Source organism: Phasianus colchicus, chromosome 38, assembly GCF_987193195.1.
Source record: "Phasianus colchicus chromosome 38, bPhaCol1.hap1.1, whole genome shotgun sequence".
NCBI lineage: Eukaryota > Metazoa > Chordata > Aves > Galliformes > Phasianidae > Phasianus > Phasianus colchicus.
This window is the reverse complement of record NC_143473.1, coordinates 2,559,465-2,577,986: the sequence shown is the minus strand read 5'-3', so window position 1 is coordinate 2,577,986 and position 18,522 is coordinate 2,559,465. Positions and strand designations below refer to the sequence as shown.

Here is an 18,522-nt window from a genome sequence, read left to right as displayed (position 1 = left end):
GGGGGGGCAAACTTACCTTTGGGGGGGGGATAACGAGCGGGGGGGGGATTTTAATGGGGGGGGTCATGGGGGGGGTCGACAGAGACCCATAGATGCATGGGGGGGGGGTAATTGGGGGTGTTACTGGGGTCTGAGGGGGGGTGCAGACCCCCATATATGGGGGGGAGACACTATTACTAGGGTTTGAATGGGGGTCCTGGGGGGGGGGCAGCCACCATTATTGGGATCTGAGGGGGCGGAGACCCCCAAATATGGGGGGGCAGCCACCATTATTGGGGTTATTAATGGGGGTCTGGGTCTGGGGGGGGGGCAGCCACCATTATTGGGGTCATTAATGGGGGTCTGGGTCTGGAGGGGGGGGGCAGCCCCATTATTGGGGTCATTAATGGGGGTCTGGGGGGGGGGGGCAGCCCCATTATTGGGGTGATTAATGGGGTTTTTGGGGGGGGGGGCAGCCCCATTATTGGGGTGATTAATGGGGTTTTGGGGGGGGGGCCTTGAGGCCATTCCTGGGGTCTGAATTGGGCTCTGATTCCAAAGCCTTGCTGGGGGGGGGGGGGGGTGTATTTCAGTGGGGTTTGGGGAGGTTATTTCAATGGGGGGGGGGCCTTGGGGTGGGGGGTGGTCGTGGGGGGGGGGGTGTCCTCCAGATGCATGGGGGGGGGTGGTTGAGGTCATTAATGGGGTCTGGGGGGGTGGGGGGCCTTGAGGCCATTCCTGGGGTCTGAATTGGGCTCTGATTCCAAAGCCTTGCTGGGGGGGGGGGGGGGTGTATTTCAGTGGGGTTTGGGGGGGGTTATTTCTATGGGGGGGGGCCTTGGGATTGGGGGTAGTTGTGTGGGGTTCCTCCAGATGCATGGGGGGGGGTTGAGGTCATTAATGGGGTCTGGGGGGGTGGGGGGCTTTGAGGCCATTCCTGGGGTCTGAATTGGGCTCTGATTCCGAAGCCCTGAAGGGAGGGGTATTAAAAGGGGATTTTGGGGGGGTTTATTTGGATGTGGGGGGGTCGTAGGGGTGCGGGGGGGTCCCGAGGTCGGGGGGGGGTCCCTCATTTCTTGGCGAAGGAGATTTTCATGGCGTTGCTCTGGGTGATTTTGAAGCCCTGCAGGGCGTCGCGGGCGGCGCCGGCCTGGACCTCGGTGTCAAACTCCACGAAGGCGATGTCGTGGCGGCCGGGAACCAGGCGCACCTCCTTGAAACCCGGGAACCTGGGGGGGGGAGGGGGGAAAAAATAAGGGGGGGGGGCGTAAAATGAGGGGGGGGCATCGGGGGGGGGGCGGTGGTGTCCCCTCCTCCCACACCGTGCTGGTGGGTGGGGGGACTTCGGGGCGTTGGGGGGGTATGGGGGGATAACGGGGTGGTGGGGGGGGTATGGGGGTAGATTGGGGGGGGTATGGGGGGCTGGGGGTGGTTGGGGGGCAGATTGGGGGCTGGGGGGATTTGGGGGTCTGGGGGGGCAGATTGGGGGGCTGGGACTGACATTGGGGGTCTGAGAGCTGATATGTGGGGTGGGAGGGCTTGGTTGTGGGATGGGGGGGATCTGTGGGGCAGGACAGGGATGTGTGGGGCGGGGGGCTCAGTTATGGGGTGGGGTCTCAATTATGGGGTGGGGGCCAAGTTATGGCGGGGCTCAGTTGTGGGGCAGGGGGGATCTATGGGGCAATCTGTGGGGCAGGGGCTCGGCTATGGGGCAATCTATGGGGCAGGGGGGGTCAGTTATGGTGCAGGGGGCTCAATTATGGGTCGAGGGTCTCAGTTATGGGGTGGGGGAGTCAGTTTTGGGGGGGGCTCATTTATGGGGCAGGGGGAGGATCTATGGGGCGATCTGTGGGGCAGGGATCTCTGTTATGGAGCGGGGCTCTCAGTTATGGGGGGGGTCAGTTACAGGTTGGGGTCTCAATTATGGGCGGGGGGTCTCAGTTATGGGGCAGGGGGATCTATGGGGCAATCTGTGGGGCAGGGATCTCCGTTATGGGGTGGGGCTCTCAGTTATGGGGGGGGTCTCAGTTATGGGGGGGTCTCAGTTATGGGGGAGGGCTCAGTTCTGGGGCAGGGTCTCAGCTACAGGTTGGGGTCTCAGTTACGGGTTGGGGTCTCAGTTATGGGTTGGGGTCTCAGTTACGGGGGGTCTCAGTTACGGGGGGGTCTCAGTTACGGGGCAGGGGGAGATCTATGGGGCAATCTGTGGGGCAGGAATCTCCGTTATGGGGTGGGGCTCTCAGTTATGGGTGGGGGGGCTCAGTTATGGGGGGGGCTCAGTTATGGGGGAGGGCTCAGTTCCGGGGCAGGGTCTCAGCTACAGGTTGGGGTCTCAGTTTTGGGGGGGCTGTTTTTGGGAGAGGCTCAGTTTTGGGGGGGCTGTTTTGGGGGGGGCTCAGTTTTGGGGGGGCTGTTTTTTGGGGGGGTCAGTTTTGGGGGGGGCTGTTTTTGGGGGGCTGTTTTTGGGGGGGCTCAGTTTTGGGGGGGCTGTTTTTGGGGGGGGGCTCAGTTTTGGGGGGGGGCTCAGTTTTGGGGGGTCTCAGTTTTGGGGGGGGCTCAGTTTTGGGGGGGCTGTTTTTGGGGGGGGCTCAGTTTTGGGGGGTCTCAGTTTTGGGGGGGGCTCAGTTTTGGGGGGGCTGTTTTTGGGGGGGGCTCAGTTTTGGGGGGTCTCAGTTTTTGGGGGGGCTCAGTTTTGGGGGCACTGACTGGTTGAACAGCATGGACAGCATCAGCTCGTTGGTCTCCTCGGGGAGGTTGGTGAGGAACAGGATGTGGTTGGGGGGGTTCTCTGACAGCTGCGAGGGGGGGCAATTAATAATTAATGGCGGGCGTTAATAATTAATGAGGTACACACGACCCGCCCCACCATGGTTTCCCCTCCCCCCCCTCCAGAAAAAAAGAAAATGGCCCCCCCACCTCAATTCGGACCACCCCCAATGTTAGACCCCTCCCCCCAATTTGCACCCCCCAAAAAAATGTAGGACCCCCCCCCCCAAATTCAGACCCACCCTCTCCCCCAATTTGGACCCCCCCCCAAATTTAGGACCCCCTACCTTTATGACCCCCCCCCCCAATCCAATTCAGACCCCCCCCAATTCACCCCCCCAAAATTCAGGACCCCCATTCGATCCCCTCCCCCCAATTCAGACCCCCTCCCCCCCCCCCAATTCAGACCCCCTCCCCCATTTATGACCCCCCCAATTAACTGCCCCCCCCCCAATACTGGGTGCCCTGAGGGTTCCCTACCGGCGCGGCCGCCCCCGGGGGGGGGTTCTTTTTTGGGGGGGGGGCTTCGCTCCCCTTGGGTTTCCTTTTCTCCCTCTTGCGGTCCCGCTCCACAAACGTGCCCTTCATTTTGGCAATGATGTCCGAGTCTGTTTTGGCGTATTGGATCCGCTGGGGGGGCAAAACGGGGGGGCAAATGGGGGGGTCAGTTTGGGGGGGGGGGTCGTGGGGGGGGTCGCAGATGGGGGGATGACAGGGAAAAGGAGGGGGGGTCCGATGGTGGAGTGAATGGGGGAACGTGGGACCATAGGGGGGATTGGGGCTGGGGGGTAAAATGGGGGGGGTCAGTTTGGGGGAAAAAAAGTCCATTTTTGGGGCTGAGAAATGGGGGATTTGGGGGCAGAAATGGCAATTTTGGGGCAAATTCCCCGCATTTCGGGATAGAAATGCCCCATTTGGGGGCCAAAAATGTCATTTTTGGGAAGGAGAAATTCCATCTACCGGGGCAGAAATTACAGATTTGGGGCAGGAAAGCCCCATTTTGGGTGGGATTCCCCCCATTTTGGGGTAGAAAAGCCCCATTTGGGGCAGTATTCTCCTCATTTTGGGGTAGAAAGGCCCCATTTTGGGTGGGATTCTCCTCATTTTGGGGTAGAAAAGCCCCATTTTGGGTGGGATTCCCCCCATATGGGGACAGAAAAACCTCATTTTGGGACAGGAAAGCCCCATTTTGGGTGGAATTCTACCATTTTGGGGTAGAAAAGCCCCATTTTGGGTGGGATTCCCCCATTTTGGGTGGGATTCCCCCTGTTTTGGTATAGAAAAGCCCCATTTTGGGGGGAATTCTCCCCATTTTGGGCAGGAAAGCCCCATTTTGGGCAGTATTCTCCTCATTTTGGGGTAGAAAGGCCCCATTTTGGGTGGGATTCTCCTCATTTTGGGGTAGAAAAGCCCCATTTTTGGTGGGATTCCCCCATTTTGGGTGGAATTCTCCCATTTTGGGGTAGAAAAGCCCCATTTTGGGCAGTATTCTCCTCATTTTGGGGTAGAAAAGCCCCATTTTGGGTGGGATTCCCCCATTTTGGGTGGGATTCTCCTCATTTTGGGGTAGAAAGGCCCCATTTTGGGTGGGATTCCCCCTGTTTTGGTATAGAAAAGCCCCATTTTGGGCAGTATTCTCCTCATTTTGGGGTAGAAAGGCCCCATTTTGGGTGGGATTCCCCCATTTTGGGTGGGATTCCCCCCGTTTTGGGCTCACCATGGGCTTGTCATAGAAGGGGAAGCCCTGCATGGAGCGCAGCGCGTTGCTGGCGCTGCCCATCTCCTTGAAGATGACGAAGGCCTGCCCCCTCATCTTCAGGCTCCGCGACACCAGGATGTCCAGGATCTGCCCGAACTGCGAGAAGATGGCGTACAGAGACTTCTTCAGCTCTGAAATTATGGGATGGAGGCGTCGGGTGAAAGGGGGAGGGGCTGCGAACCCCCCCAGAGTGGCCCGAAAGGTTCTGGGTTGCGTTTGGGGTCTTATGGGGTCTCTGAGTGGGGCTTTGTGTGCTTCCTGGGTCACCCAATGCCACCCAATGGCACCCATGGGCCCCCCCAGGTCCCCTATTGAGACCCAATGTCACCCATGTGCCCCCCATGAAGCCCCCCAGGTCACCCAATGGCACCCATGGGCCCCCCATGAGTCGCCCCCAGGTCACCCAATGGCACCCAATGGGACCCAATGTCACCCATGGCCTCCCCCCAGGTCAGCCAATGGGACCCCAAGCCCCCCCCACACCCCTTACTGGGACCTCCTATGAAATTATGGGATAGAAGGCAATAGGAGACCCCCCCCAAAAACAGCCTGGAAGGTCATGGGAGGCGTCCGGGGGTCTTATGGGGCCTCTGATCCCCTTACTGGGATCCCATGGCCGTATATTGGGATCCCTCACTCCCCCCAGGTCCCTTACTGGGATCCCATGACCACATACTGGGACTTGTGCCCCCCCCCAGCCCCCATACTGGGACCTGTGCCCCCCCCCCCGCCCTCACCATCCTTCTTGATCTTCTCATTCAGGTTGTTGATGTAAATCGTGTGATTGGGGCGCGCCTCCTGCACGGCCATTGCTCTGCGCTGGGGAGCGGCCACGAAAGGGTTAACCACCGCGTCCTTTAAGCCCCGCCCCCTCCCCGTGGCCCCGCCCCCGACATCCGGGTCCTTCCCCGCCCCCAAGGCCTCCATGCGGGGATTCCCGCCACGGAGACCCCAAATCCTGAATTTTTCCCCCAAAAAACGCTCTGAGCCGCTCCGGAAATCCTTCCCGAAGCTCCGATCCTTTCCGGAACCCCAAAACTCCGCGATTTTCACCCAAAATCCGCCCCCTTCTCCCCCGGACCTCCGCAGCCCTCACCGCCGCCTCTTCGCTCGCGCCTCCCGCGCTGTGCCCGCCCTCCGCCTCTGGCGTCCAATCCCCGCGCGGCATCGGCGGCTCTCAGCCAATGGAAGCGCTGAGCCCGCCCACCGCCCCCTGCGCCCAATCCCCACGCGGCCTTCTCGCTACTCAGCCAATAGAAAGTGCATCCGGCGCTGCGCCCGCCCCTCAATCTTCCTGCGCCCAATCCCAACGCGGTTACTTCGCCTCTCAGCCAATGGGAAGGGCTGTGCGATTAGCCTTCAGGAGAGCGGAAGAGGCGGGGATGAGAGCGGAAAACACCACCTTTCAGCCAATGGAAAGCGCTGATCTCTCGTCGTCCCCGCCCTTTTTTCCCACTTTCCTCAGCGCGAAACCGGAAGGGGCGGGCATTTGGGCGGAAGTGTGCTTTCTCGCCGCCGTCCGCTTCTCCTCGACCCTGGCAGCGAACGTTCCGCTCCCGCTCCCTCCGCCGCCGCCCCCCCCGCTCCCACCGCCGCCCCCCGCCCGGAAATGGGACCTCCGCGCGGCCCTGGAGCGGACGGCGGCGGAGGTGGAAAATGGCGGCATCCGGGAGCTGCTGAGGAGGCGGCGGGATTGGTGAGGGGCGCGGAGCGCCGTCTGAGGTCTTGGGGGGGGGGGGGGGGGGGGGAGGTGTTTTGTTCCGGATGGGAACGGGGCCGTGTGGAAAGGTTCCGGGGAACTTTGGGTCCGGGGGTGATGGGGGGGATTTGGGTTTCCCACTGCTGGGGGGAGGGGTCTCCTGTTGGGGGGGGGGGTCTGTCGTATTTGGGGGGGGTCCCTCTTTTTTCGGGGCTCCTATTTGGTGTGCCCCCTTCTACTTCAGTTGGTCCCTCCTATTTGAGGGGGGGGGGTCTCATCCATTGGGGTTTCCTCTCTTACTTAGGGGGGTCCCTCCTATTGGAGTGGGGTCGCTCTTATTTAGGAAATCCCCCACATTGGGGTCCACCCCCCTATTAGTAGGGGCCACCCCCCCCCTTCACCCCCCCCTTATTTTTGCCCCCTCCCCCCCCAGCCTCACCCCCGACCTCCAATGGCTCCTCGTGCACCGCCCCGCTCCCCCCCTCCTCCAGGACGGCCCTCAGTGAGTACCACCCTTCCTATTTTAAGGGGGGGTTCCCTATTTTTTATCTTGGCGGGGGCTCAATGAACCCCCCCCCCCCTCATTTCCTAACCCCCCCCAGGTGTGGGCTGGTGGCCCTGTGGATGGGGGGGTCCCTGGTGGCCCCCGGGCACGGGCTGACATTGGCGCAGGTGGTGCAGACAGCGTTGGATCGTGGTTTTACATTGCAGGGGGAGATGTTCTCTGGTATTTCATTGGGGGGGGGGGCTTCAAATTAAAAGGGGGGGGGCTCAAAGTGCTGACCCCCCCCTTCCCCCCCTGGTGGTGGTCCTGTAGCTGCTGATATGGCGGCCTTGGCGGAGGAGTTGTTCCCGTGTCGGGCGATGCTGCTGGAGGGGGGGCTCGGGGGGGGGAACTGCCCCCATATTGTGAGGCATCTGATGGAGGGGTGGCCGCTGCTCGTCCCGTATCCTTTGGGGGGGGGGGATTTTTATTGAGGGGGGGGCGTTTGGGGGGCTGAGGGGGGAGATTGGGGGCTTTGGAGGGGGTGGGAGTGGTGGCTGGGGGGCTGGGGAGGGATTTGGGGGGCTGGAGGGGGGCATTTGGGGTGATGAGGGGGGATTTGGGGGCTGGGGGGGAGATTGGGGGTCTGGGGAAGGGGCTCAGGAGGGGGGAGAGGTTGTGGGGCTGGGGGTCTCTTCTTTTTGGGGGGGGGTCCTCTTATTGGGGGCTGTCCCCACAATTTGGGGGGGGTCCCTTCTATCTGGGGGTTGTTCATCTTTGGAGATCTCCTAGGAACTGGGGGGGGGGGAAGCTGTCTTTATAGGAGTGGGGGTGGGGGATCCCTTCTGATTGGGGGGACCCTCTTTTTGGGGGGGGGTTCCTTCTATGGGGGGGATCACCTTATTTGGGGGGGTCCCCAAAACCTGGGTCCCCACTGCTCTCACCTGGAGCCATCCCTGCTGTCTGCAGGTGGCAGATTTGGGGGGGAAAAGGGGGGTTGCCTTTATACTGGGTCCCTCTTTTTTTGGGGGGGGTTCCTTTTAACGGAGAGCGTTCTCTTATGAGGGGGGGTCCCCATAATTTGGGGGGGGTCTTCCTTGGGTTGCACCCCTTAACACTGCAGTTATGATGAGGACAACAACCACGAGCCCTGCCAACGCCGCGGCCACAAAGCGCATTGGGCCGTCGTCTCTGGTCAGTTTTGGGGTCTTCTCCCCCTCCCCCCAAAAAAACCCCACAACATTTGGGGTCCTGGGGGGGGGCACCGTGCCCCCCCTTGCCGTGAACGCCCCTTTCATGGACCCCCCCCCAAATTTGGATGGTTTAGGAGTGATGCTGGGGGTGAAGGATGCGGCGCTGAGCTCTGGATGGCAGCAGGATGCTGAGATCCCCAATCTGTTCCGGCCCCCCCACACCCCAAAAGGGGGACCCCCAAATTTGGGGGGGGGACACCTAGATTTGGGGGGGGGTCTTCAAGTTATGGAGGGAGGCCCGGAATTGGGGGGGGGCACCCTGGATATAAGGAGGTGTCCTCGGGTTTTGGGGGCAGGGCAGGAGTTGGGGGAATCCCCGGAATTGGGGGGGGGTCCTCAGGATATGGGGGGACCCTCGGATGTGGGGGGGGGCCCGGAATTGGAGGGGGGTCCTCAGGATATGGGGGTCTCCACCCGAGGCACAGGGGTCCCCCATATCTTGGGGGTCCCCCACGTCCCAGCGTCACCCCACAACCTGGGGTCCCCCCATAATTTGGGCCCCCCCCCAGACCCACACTCCCCCCGTAACTCAGGGTCCCCCCATAATTTGGGTGTCCCCCACTCCCTGCCCCCCCCCCATAACACGCCGTCCCCCCCAGACCCAAAGTCCTCCCCAGTCCTGGGGTCTCCCCATAACCCGGGGGTCTCCCATATCCCACTGTCCCCCCCAGACCCAAAGTCCCCCCGTAACTCAGAGCCCCCCCATAACTCAGAGCCCCCCCATGATTTGGGGTCCCCCCCAGACCCAGGGATCCCCTGCATCCCATTAACCCCCCATTCCCCGGGGTCCCCCCATTCCCCAGGACCCCCCCACTCCCTGCCCCCCCCCCCGAATTTGGGGTCCCCCCCCCCACCCCTGCGTGTTCTGGGGGTCCCGGTTCGGGCTCTGTGGGTCGTAGCCCAGCAGGGGAAAAGCCCCCGCTGCCACGCCTGGCCCTATCGGCTCCTGTGGGGCAGCAACGCGCAGCTGCTGGAGCTCAGCCCCCACCGCCGGGGGGGGGATTACGTCGTACCGCCGGGGGGGGTCCTGGGGGGGCTGGGAGGGCGGGCGGTGCTGCTCAGCCCCATAGAATAGGGGAGTGGGGGGGGGATGCTGGGGGGGGTGGGGTGTCGTGTCCCCCCCCCTTATTTACCCCATATCCACCCCATTTTCCCACAGCCCCCCCCAATTCCCCCTATTCCCCCCTTTCCATAACCCCCACTTTCCCCACCCCCCCACTTCCCCCTGACCCCCCCCATTCCCCCTGACCCCCCCCATTCCCCATGACCCCCCCTTACCCCTGACCCCCCCATTTCCCCACAAGCCCCCCTTCCCATAACTCCCCCATATCCCCCTCACCCCCCATTTCCCCCTACACCCCCCCACTCCCCTCCCCCTTTTCCCCCCGTTTGGGGGCTGTGCAATAAAGGTGCGGTTTTATGGAGTCCTGGTTGTGGTCTGGTGTCATTTTTTTGGGGGGGGGCCGGGGGGGTTGGGTTCAATGGGGCGGCCGGGGTTCAGTGGGGATCAATGGGGCGCTGAGAGCCGCGCCTATCGGACCTCTCATTGGCTACTAACCGGGAAGGGGCGTGGCCTCCTTCTTCCCTCCCCTCAACCCATTGGTCTGAGACAGAGAGGGGGCGTGGCCAGGATCTTCCCCCCGCCTTCCATTGGACAGCGATCGGGAGGGGGCGTGCCTTGGCGCTTCTCTCCCCCTTCCACCTATTGGCCGATGACAGGAAGGGGGCGTGACCGTCGTCCATCTCCCTCCCACCCATTGGCCGGCGGGGCGCTGTGGGCGTGGCCTGAAACCCGGAAGCACCGGCATGGCGCGGCGCGGGGTGAGCAGCGGCGTGACCGCAAGCGGAGGGAGTGGAGAGAAGGGCGGGTGACCTTTGACCCCCAGAGGGATCACGACCTTTGACCCTTCCCACCCCGAAGCCCCCCCTCATCCCCGCATTTCACCCCTAGGCCCCATTTTAACCCCCTCACCTCCCCAAACCCCCCCTCCCCTCCCCTTGGACTTCTTTTAAGCCCCCGTTTCCCCCTTTAAAACCTCCTGACCTTTGACCTTTCACCCCCTCCACTTTGACCTCTGGACCCCCGCTCCCCCCCCCCCAACCCAAAGGAGCCCCCCCCCTTCCAGGCGCTGACAGCAGATGAGATCCAAAGGGCGCGGGCGGCGCGGGGGGACCCCCCCGAACAGAAGGTAAATTGGGGGGGGGGGGTCGTGGGGGGGCATAGGGACCCCCCCATCAACTTAAAGCTGAGGGGGGGTCCGTGTGTGTGACCCCCCCCCCCAAAAAAAAATAATAATACAGCTGCAGGGGAAGGCGAGGAGAGTGCCCACATCCAGGCTGGGGAGGATGGCGAGCTTTGGAGGTATGGGGGGGGGGGGGGGGGGGGGACAAACGGGGGGGGGGGGGGGGCAGCCCGAAATTGGGGGGGGGGGGGGCGAACAGTGGGGAGGGGTGGCTGAAAAAGTGGGGTTGGGGGTCCCCAAAATTATTGGGGGGGGAGGAGGTGGGAGGACCTCAAAGTTCGGGGGGAATCGAGGGGGGGGGGGGAACCTGAGGTGTGGGGGATGGGGGGGGGGCAGCCTAAAATTGAGGGGGGGGCGCATCCCCAAAAAGGAGGAGATTTGGAAGGGGGGGGCACCCAGAAATTGGGCCCAAAATGGGGGGGGGGGGTTGGAATGGGTGGGCATGAGGGGGGGTCACCCAAAATTGGGGGGGGGCAGCAGAAAATGGGGGTAGGAAGGACATGGGGGGGGGGGGCAGATTCCCCCAACACCCCCCAGACCCCCATAGAACCCCCTCAGACCCCCGTAGGACCCCCCCAGTGCCCCCCCCCGCCCCATTTAATCCCCCCCCCCCCCCATTTTTCCCCCCCCCCCAGGCCTGGCGGTGGGGCTGAGCGTGGGGGCTGTGAGCGAAGCTCTGCGCGCGGCACTGAGAGGGGAGCGGCCCCCCCAGGGTGAGTCTGGAAGGTCCTGGCAGGGGTGTGTGTGGGTATACGGCGGGTGGGGGGGGGGGTCAGGGGGCGGGTCCTCATTTTGTGCCCCCCCCCCCTCCCAAAAAAAAAAAAAAAAAGGTGGCCACCCCCTCCTGTCGGAAGCCAACGCTGAGCGCCTGGTGGCCGCGCTGTGCAGGGTGAGGGGGGCTGCGCTGAAGGTGGGGCAGCTGATCAGCATGCAGGGTAAGGGGGGGCCGGGGGGGGGCTGGGGGGGGTTTTATAGGGGTCTGCGGGGGGCTGGGGGGGCGTCCTATGGGGGGCTGGGAGGTTCTGGACGGGTCCTATGCGGGTCTGGGGGGAGTTGTGGGGGCTGGGGGGGCATTGGGGGGGTCCTATGAGGGTCTGGGGGGCGTTGAGGGGGGCTGGGGGGGTCCTGGGGGGGGGCCGGGGGGGTTTTATGGGGGTCTACGGGGGGTTGGGGGGGCTGGGGGGGAGTTGGGGGGTCTGGGGGCGTCCTATGAGGGTCTGGGGGGCTTTGAGGGGGGCTGGGGGGATCCTATGGGGGTCTGGGGGGAGTTGGGGGGGCTGGGGGGGTCCTATGAGGGTCTGGGGGGCGTTGGGGGGGCTGGGGGGGCATTGGGGGGGGTCCTATGAGGGTCTGGGGGGGGTTGCGGGGGGCCTGGGAGGGTTTGGGGGGTCCTTTGGGGGCCTGGGGGGGTTTTATGGGGGTCTGCGGGGGGTTGGGGGGGCTGGGGGGGAGTTGGGGGGGCTGGGGGGGTCCTATGAGGGTCTGGGGGGCTTTGAGGGGGGCTGGGGGGATCCTATGGGGGTCTGGGGGGAGTTGGGGGGGCTGGGGGGGGGTTGGAGCAGCCTATGAGGGTGTAGGGGGATCTGGGGGGGTCCTGGGGGGTTTTGGGGTCCTATGTGGGTCCTATGGGGGTCTGGGAGGGGGTTTGGGGGTGGTCTGGGGTGGCCTGGGTGGGGTCTGGGGGTCCTGGGAGGGTTTGGGGGGGGGTCCTATGGGGGTCTGGGGGATTTTGGGGGGGTCCTATGGGGGTGGGGGGGTCTGGGGGCTCCTGAGAGGGTCTGGGGGCTGTAGGGGGATCTGGGGGGGTTCTGGGAGGTCCTATGGGGTCCTGGGGGGTGGGGAGGCTGTGGGGTCCCCCCCCCGATTTCCTGTCCCCCCCCCAGATTCCTCCCTGCTCAGCCCGGAGCTGCAGCGGATTTTCCAGCGCGTTCAGAGCGGCGCCGACTTCATGCCGGGATGGCAGGCAGCCGTACGCCCCCCCCCCCCCCCTTTTGGGTCAAAAAACACAGGATTTGGGGCTGAGCCCCGGCCACACCCTGGGGAAGGCCTGGAAGCTGAGCTGCGCCCTCAAACCCCCCACTTGGGTCTAAAACCCCCATTTTGGGTCTAAAAACCCCCATTTTGGGTCTAAAACCCCCAATTTGGGTCTAAAAACCCCCATTTTGGGTCAAAACCCCCATTTGGGGTCTAAAAACCCCCACTTTGGCTCTGACCCCCCCCCATTCCCCCCCCCAAAAGGTCCTGGAAGCTGAGCTGCGCCCTCACCCCCCCATTTTGAGTCCCAATCCCCCCATTTTGGGTCTGAGCCACCCCCCAGGACCCCCCTCATTTTGGGTCTAAACCCCCCAGTTTTAGGTCTGACCCCCCCCCGCCCCACACAAGGTCCTGGAAGCTGAGCTGGGCCCTCAACCCCCCTCACTTTGGGTCCCCAAAGCCCCCATTTTGGGTCTAAAACCCCCATTTTGGGTCTAAAACCCCCCATTTCGGGTCCCAACCCCCCCTCATTTTGTGTCCCGACCCCCCATCTGGGCCCTGACCCCCCCGTCCCCCCCCAGAAGGTCCTGGAAGCTGAGCTGGGCGCGGGCTGGCGGCGCCGGCTGGGCCGTTTCGAGGAGGTTCCGTTTGCAGCGGCGTCCATCGGCCAGGTTCACCGCGCTGCCCTGCCGGACGGCACCGCCGTCGCCATCAAGGTGCAGGTGGGTGCTGCCGTTCCCCTGCCAGGACCTTTCCTGCTCAGCCGGACCACTTTTGACCTTCCAGGACCTTTTGATGGCCTTCGTCCCGTTTCTGAGCTTCCAAGAGCTTTCTCGCCCACTCGTCTCAATCGTGACCTTCCAGGACCTTTCCATCCCCACTATTGCTTCCAGCTCCTTTCCAAACCCATCTTCCTGTTTCTTACCTTCCAGGACCTTTTCCATCCCATTTCTGATCTTCCAGGACCTTTCTAACTCCACCATTGTGTTTGTAGCTTTTCAGGACCTTTCTATCCCAACCGCCTCACTTTTGACCTTCCAGGACCTTCCCGTCCCCATCGCTCTGTTTCTGACCTTCCAGCTCCTTTCCATCCCCACCGTCCTGTTTGCAACCTTCCAGGACCTTTCTATCCCCACCATTTCTGCGCCCCCTATTGGCCCCTATTGGCCCCTATTGCCCCACAGCGCCCCCTACTGGCCCTTATTGTCCCCTATTGCCCCCTATTGCCCCTTACTGCCCCCTATTGCCCCCTATTGCCCCACAGCGCCCCACAGCGCCCCCTGTTGGCACCTATTGCCCCACAGCGCCCCCTACTGGCCCCTATTGCCCCCTATTGCCCCACAGCGCCCCCTACTGGCCCTTATTGACCCCACTGCCCCATACCGCCCCCTAGTGGTCCCTATTGCCCCCTATTGGCTCCCACTGCCCCACAGCGCCCCCTATTGGTCCCTATTGCCCCCTATTGCCCCACAGCGCCCCCTACTGGCCCTTATTGCCCCCCACTGCCCCATACCGCCCCCTATTGGTCCCTATTGGCTCCCACTGCCCCACAGCGCCCCCTGTTGGTCCCCATTGCCCCCATTGCCCCCCATTGCCCCATAGCACCCCACACTGCTCCCTATTGCCCCACAGCATCCCCTACTGCCCCCCGCCGCCCCCTATTGCCCCCCACCGCCCCCCTACTGCCCCCCCCGCCCCTTATTGCCCCCCCCCCGCCCCACGGCGCCCCCCATCTCCCCCCAATTTCTGCCCCCCCCGCAGTACCCCGGCGTTGCTCGCAGTCTGCGCAGCGACGTGGCGAATCTGATGGCGCTGCTGCGGCTCAGCGCCGCCCTGCCCCGAGGTGAGACCCACACGGCTGCACCCTGCCCCATAGATGGACCCACACATCTGTACCCCGCCCCATAGATGGACCCACACATCTGCCCCACATATCTGCACCCCGCCCCATAGATGGACCCACACATCTGCACCCCGCCCCATAGATGGACCCACACATCTGCACCCTGCCCCATAGATGGACCCACACATCTGCCCCACACATCTCCTTGCTGCCCCATAGATGGCCCCACACATCTGCCCCACACATATCCCTGCTGCGCCATAGATGGCCCCACACATCTGCCCCCTGCCCCATAGATGGCCCCACACATCTGCCCCCCTGCCCCTTAGATCGCCCCACACATCTGCCCCCCTGCCCCACTGACTGCCCTACACATCTGTCCCCTTGCCCCACACACCTGCCCCACACATCCTCCCTGCCCCACACATCTGCCCCCTGCCCCACTCACTGCCCCACACATCTGCCCCACACATCTATCCCCCTGCCCCACTGCTATTGCCCCACACATCCTCCCTGCCCCACACATCCTCCCGCCCCACACGCTGCCCCACATCGCCCCCCCCGCCCAGGGCTGTTTGCGGAGCAGACCCTGCGAGCACTGCAGGCCGAGATGGAGGCGGAGTGCGACTACAGGAGGGAAGCGGCCAACGCCAGCGCCTTCCGGTGCGCCCACAGCTGCCCCACAGCGACCCCATAGCAGCCCCATAGCGACCCCATAGCGGCCCCATAGCGACCCCATACCCCCTACATCCCTTCATACCCCCCAGATCCCCCCATCTGACCCCATAACCCCCCCATAAGACCCCATATCCCCCAATCTTACCCCATCTGACCCCACCTGACCCCATACCCACCTACCTGACCCCATATCCCCCCCTCTGACCCCATACCCCCATCTGACCCCGCCTGACCCCATAACCCCCCCATATGGCCCCATATCCCCCCCTCTGACCCCATACCCCCATCTGACCCCACCTGACCCCATAACCCCCCCATAAGACCCCATATCCCCCAATCTTACCCCACCTGACCCCACCTGACTCCATACCCACCCACCTGACCCCATAACCACGCACCTGACCCCATACACCCTATATGAACCCACAGCCCCCTGACCCCATACACCATATATGACCCCACTCCCCCACGACCCCCTGACCCCATACACCCTATATGACCTCATACCCCCCCTATGACCCCACCTGACCCCATAACCCCTCCATCTGACCCCATACCCCCCCATGACCCCATCTGACCCCACTCCCCCCACAACCCCCTGACCCCATACACCCTATATGACCCTATATGACCCTATATGACCCTATACACCCTATATGACCCTATATGACCCTATATGACCCCATACACCCTATATGACCCTATATGGCCCTATATGACCCCATACACCCTATATGACCCTATATGACCCCATACACCCTATATGACCTCATACGACCCTATATGACCCTATATGACCCTATATGACCCTATATGACCCCCTGACCCCATACACCCTATATGACCCCACAACCCCCTGACCCCATATGACCCCATACACCCTGTCTGACCCCATACGACCCCCCTCCTCCCCCAGCCGCCTGCTGGCCGCAGACCCGGCCCTTCGAGTTCCGCGCGTGGTGGCGGAGCTGAGCTCCGGCCGGGTGCTGAGCACGGAGCTGGCGCAGGGCCGGCCTTTATCGCGCTGCCAGGACCTGCCGCAGCTGCAGCGGGACCTGGTGAGGCCCCGCCTCCGAGCCCGGACCCCGACCCCCGACCCCCGACCCCTGACCCCTGACCTCCGCCCCCAGCTCTGCTCGCTGCTGCTCCGCCTGTGCCTGCGGGAGCTCTTCGAGTTCCGCTTCCTGCAGAGCGACGCCAACGCCGCCAACTTCCTCTTCGACCCCCGGCAACAGCGGGTCAGGGCTGCGCACGGGGACAGGGACCCACAGGGACCCACAGGGACCCATAGGGACCCACAGAGACCCCATAGAGATCCCACAGGGACCCACAGGGACCCACAGGGACACATAGGGACCCATAGGGACCCCATAGGGACCCACAGGGACCCCATAGAGATCCCACAGGGACCCACAGGGACCCACAGGGACCCATAGGGACCCATAGAGATCCCACAGGGACCCACAGGGACCCACAGGGACCCATAGGGACCCCATACAGACCCCATAGGGACCCCATAGAGATCCCACAGGGACCCATAGGGACCCCATAGGGACCCCATAGAGATCCCACAGGGACCCCATACAGACCCCATAGGGACCCCATAGAGATCCCACAGGGACCCCATACAGACCCCATAGGGACCCCATAGAGATCCCACAGGGACCCCATAGAGATCCCATAGCTGCCCCATAGAGACTCCATACAGGATTCCATAGAAACCCCATGGAGACCTCATAGCTGCCCCAATAGAGACCTATAGAGAGATCCCATATAAGCCCCATAGGGACCCCATAGGGACCCCACAGAGACCCCACAGCCGCCCCATAGCAGCCGCCCCATAACAGCCGCCCCCCGTTGCCCCACAGCTGACGCTGCTGGATTTCGGGTCGTGCTGCTCCTTTGAGCCCCAGTTCACCGACCACTACATCGAGGTACGGCGCCCCATAAGTGCCCCATAAGTGACCTCGCCCCATAAGTGCCCTATAAGCATCCCCACCCCAACTGCCCCCCACCCCATCACTGCCCCATAAGTGCCCCATCACTGCCCCATAAGTGACCTCACCCCATAAGTGCCCTATAAGTGTCCCCACCCCATCACTGCCCCATAAGTGCCCCATTGCTGCCCCATAAGCACCTCCCCACTCCATAACCTCACCCCATAACTGGCCCCCCATCACTGCCCCATAAGTGATCTCACCCCATAAGTGCCCCATCACTGCCCCCCCATCACTGCCCCATAAGTGCCCCACCCCATAACCTCACCCCATAACTGCCCCCCCATCACTGCCCCATAAGTGCCCCCCCCATCACCTCACCCCATCACTGCCCCCCCATCACTGCCCCATAAGTGCCCCCCCCCATCACCTCACCCCATAACTGCCCCCCCATCACTGCCCCCCCATCACTGCCCCATAAGTGCCCCCCCCATCACCTCACCCCATAAGCGCCCCCCCCCCCAGCTGGTCCGCGCGGCAGCCAATGGGAACCGCGAGGCGGTGCTGCAGAAGTCACGTGACCTCGGCTTCCTCACCGGGCTGGAATGCAAAGTGAGCGTCAATGGGGGGGGGGGGGGTCCTTTTAGGGGGGGGGCCCACGGGTCCCTATGGGACGTTCCCCCCCCCTTAACCCCCCCACGTGTCCCCCCTCCCCGTTTTTGTCCCCCCCCCCCGATTTTCTTTTTTGGGGGGGGGGCTCCATAGGGTTTCTTTTTTGGGGGGGGGGGGGTCTGTGGGATGTCCTATGGGGGGGGTCCATAGGTGGGTCCTATTGGGGGGGTCTTTTTTGGGGGGGGTCCTATTGGGGGGTTCCTATTTGGGGGGGGTCCATAGGGTCTTTATAGGACTTCCCCCCCCGTAACCCCCCATGTGCCCCCCTTTTATTTGGGGGGGGGGGTCTGTGGGGGTGTCCAATGGGGGGGTCCATAGGTGGGTCCTATTTGGGGGGTCCTATTTGGGGGGGGTCCTATTGGCGGGGGGTCCCTTTTGGGGGGGGTCCTATTGGGGGGGGTCCATAGGGTCTCTATAGGACTTCCCCCCCCCCTTAACTCCCCATATGTTCCCCCCCCTTTTATTTGGGGGGGGGGTCTGTGGGGGTGTCCTATGGGGGGGGTCCATAGGTGGGTCCTAATGGGGGGGTCTTTTTTGGGGGGGGTCCTATTGGGGGGGGTCCATAGGGTCTCTATAGGACTTCCCACCCCCCGTAACCCCCCATATGTTCCCCCCCCCCCATTTTGTTGCCCCCCCCAGGAGATGGAAGAGGCTCACGTGGCCGCGGCGCTGCTGCTGGGGGAGCCGTTCTCCTCCGGGACCCCCTATCATTTTGGGGGGGGTCGCGCCCCCCCCCGCTTGCGGGCTCTGCTCCCCCCGTTGCTGAAGCATCGTTTGACCCCCCCGCCCCCCCCCGCCTTGGCTTTGCATCGCAAACTGGGGGGGGTCCTTCTGACTTGTGCCCAGCTGGGGGGGAGGGTCCCCTGTAGGGAGATGCTGGAGGAGGTCTATGAGAAGTACTGGGGGGGGGGCGCCCAAATGGGGGGGGGCACCCAAATGGAGGGGGGGGGCACCAAATGTGGGAGGGACCCGAAATGAGGGGGGGCTCCTTAAGTGAGGGGGGGGGCGCCCAAATAGGGGGGGGCGCCCAAATGGGGGGGGGGACCGAAGTGAGGGGGGGGGCACCCAAATAGGGGGAAACCCGAAATGAGGGGGGGCTCCCTAAGTGAGGGGGGGGGGCACCCAAATAGGGGGGGGGCGCCCAAATGGGGGGGGACCCGAAGTGAGGGGGGGGCACCCAAATGGGGGGGGGGGCACCCAAATGGGGGCGGGGGGGGGGCACCAAATGGGGGGAG

The 18,522-nt window shown here is 63.4% G+C and overlaps 3 protein-coding genes across 9 annotated transcripts; 2 read left to right on the top strand and 1 right to left on the bottom strand.

Annotated features, from left to right (window-relative positions):
• Positions 1-694: 694 nt before the first annotated feature.
• On the bottom strand, positions 695-5,672 carry SNRPA (small nuclear ribonucleoprotein polypeptide A). Of its 3 annotated transcripts, none has more exons than XM_090129903.1 (6): positions 5,601-5,672; positions 5,242-5,323; positions 4,463-4,635; positions 3,226-3,375; positions 2,686-2,774; positions 695-1,208 (listed from the first exon to the last, which is right to left on the bottom strand). In XM_090129903.1, the coding sequence occupies exons 1-6, from the start codon at positions 5,670-5,672 to the stop codon at positions 1,049-1,051; spliced, it is 726 nt and encodes a 241-aa protein (XP_089986029.1). In that variant the 3' UTR covers positions 695-1,048. The 3 variants fall into 3 exon arrangements, with proteins under 3 accessions (XP_089986029.1, XP_089986030.1, XP_089986028.1); XM_090129904.1 differs by having other exon boundaries at positions 5,242-5,318; positions 5,601-5,643; XM_090129902.1 differs by having other exon boundaries at positions 5,586-5,638.
• Positions 5,673-5,688: 16 nt separating this feature from the next.
• On the top strand, positions 5,689-9,015 carry ACTMAP (actin maturation protease). Its single transcript, XM_090129881.1, has 7 exons — positions 5,689-6,200; positions 6,637-6,705; positions 6,806-6,930; positions 7,021-7,150; positions 7,811-7,881; positions 8,015-8,745; positions 8,776-9,015. The coding sequence occupies exons 1-7, from the start codon at positions 5,689-5,691 to the stop codon at positions 9,013-9,015; spliced, it is 1,878 nt and encodes a 625-aa protein (XP_089986007.1).
• A 682-nt stretch (positions 9,016-9,697) lies between these two features.
• On the top strand, positions 9,698-18,304 carry LOC116239775 (atypical kinase COQ8B, mitochondrial-like). Of its 5 annotated transcripts, XM_090129901.1 has the most exons (14): positions 9,698-9,761; positions 10,049-10,129; positions 10,242-10,302; positions 10,819-10,896; positions 11,014-11,118; positions 12,067-12,152; positions 12,739-12,879; positions 13,919-14,000; positions 14,570-14,663; positions 15,595-15,736; positions 15,809-15,916; positions 16,547-16,612; positions 17,141-17,227; positions 17,927-18,304. In XM_090129901.1, exons 1-14 carry the CDS (start codon positions 9,747-9,749, stop codon positions 18,263-18,265), a joined length of 1,485 nt encoding a protein of 494 aa, XP_089986027.1. In that variant the 5' UTR covers positions 9,698-9,746; the 3' UTR covers positions 18,266-18,304. The 5 variants fall into 5 exon arrangements, with proteins under 5 accessions (XP_089986027.1, XP_089986024.1, XP_089986023.1 ...); XM_090129898.1 differs by having other exon boundaries at positions 10,248-10,302; positions 15,595-15,916; XM_090129897.1 differs by having other exon boundaries at positions 15,595-15,916.
• The last annotated feature ends 218 nt before the right edge of the window (positions 18,305-18,522 follow it).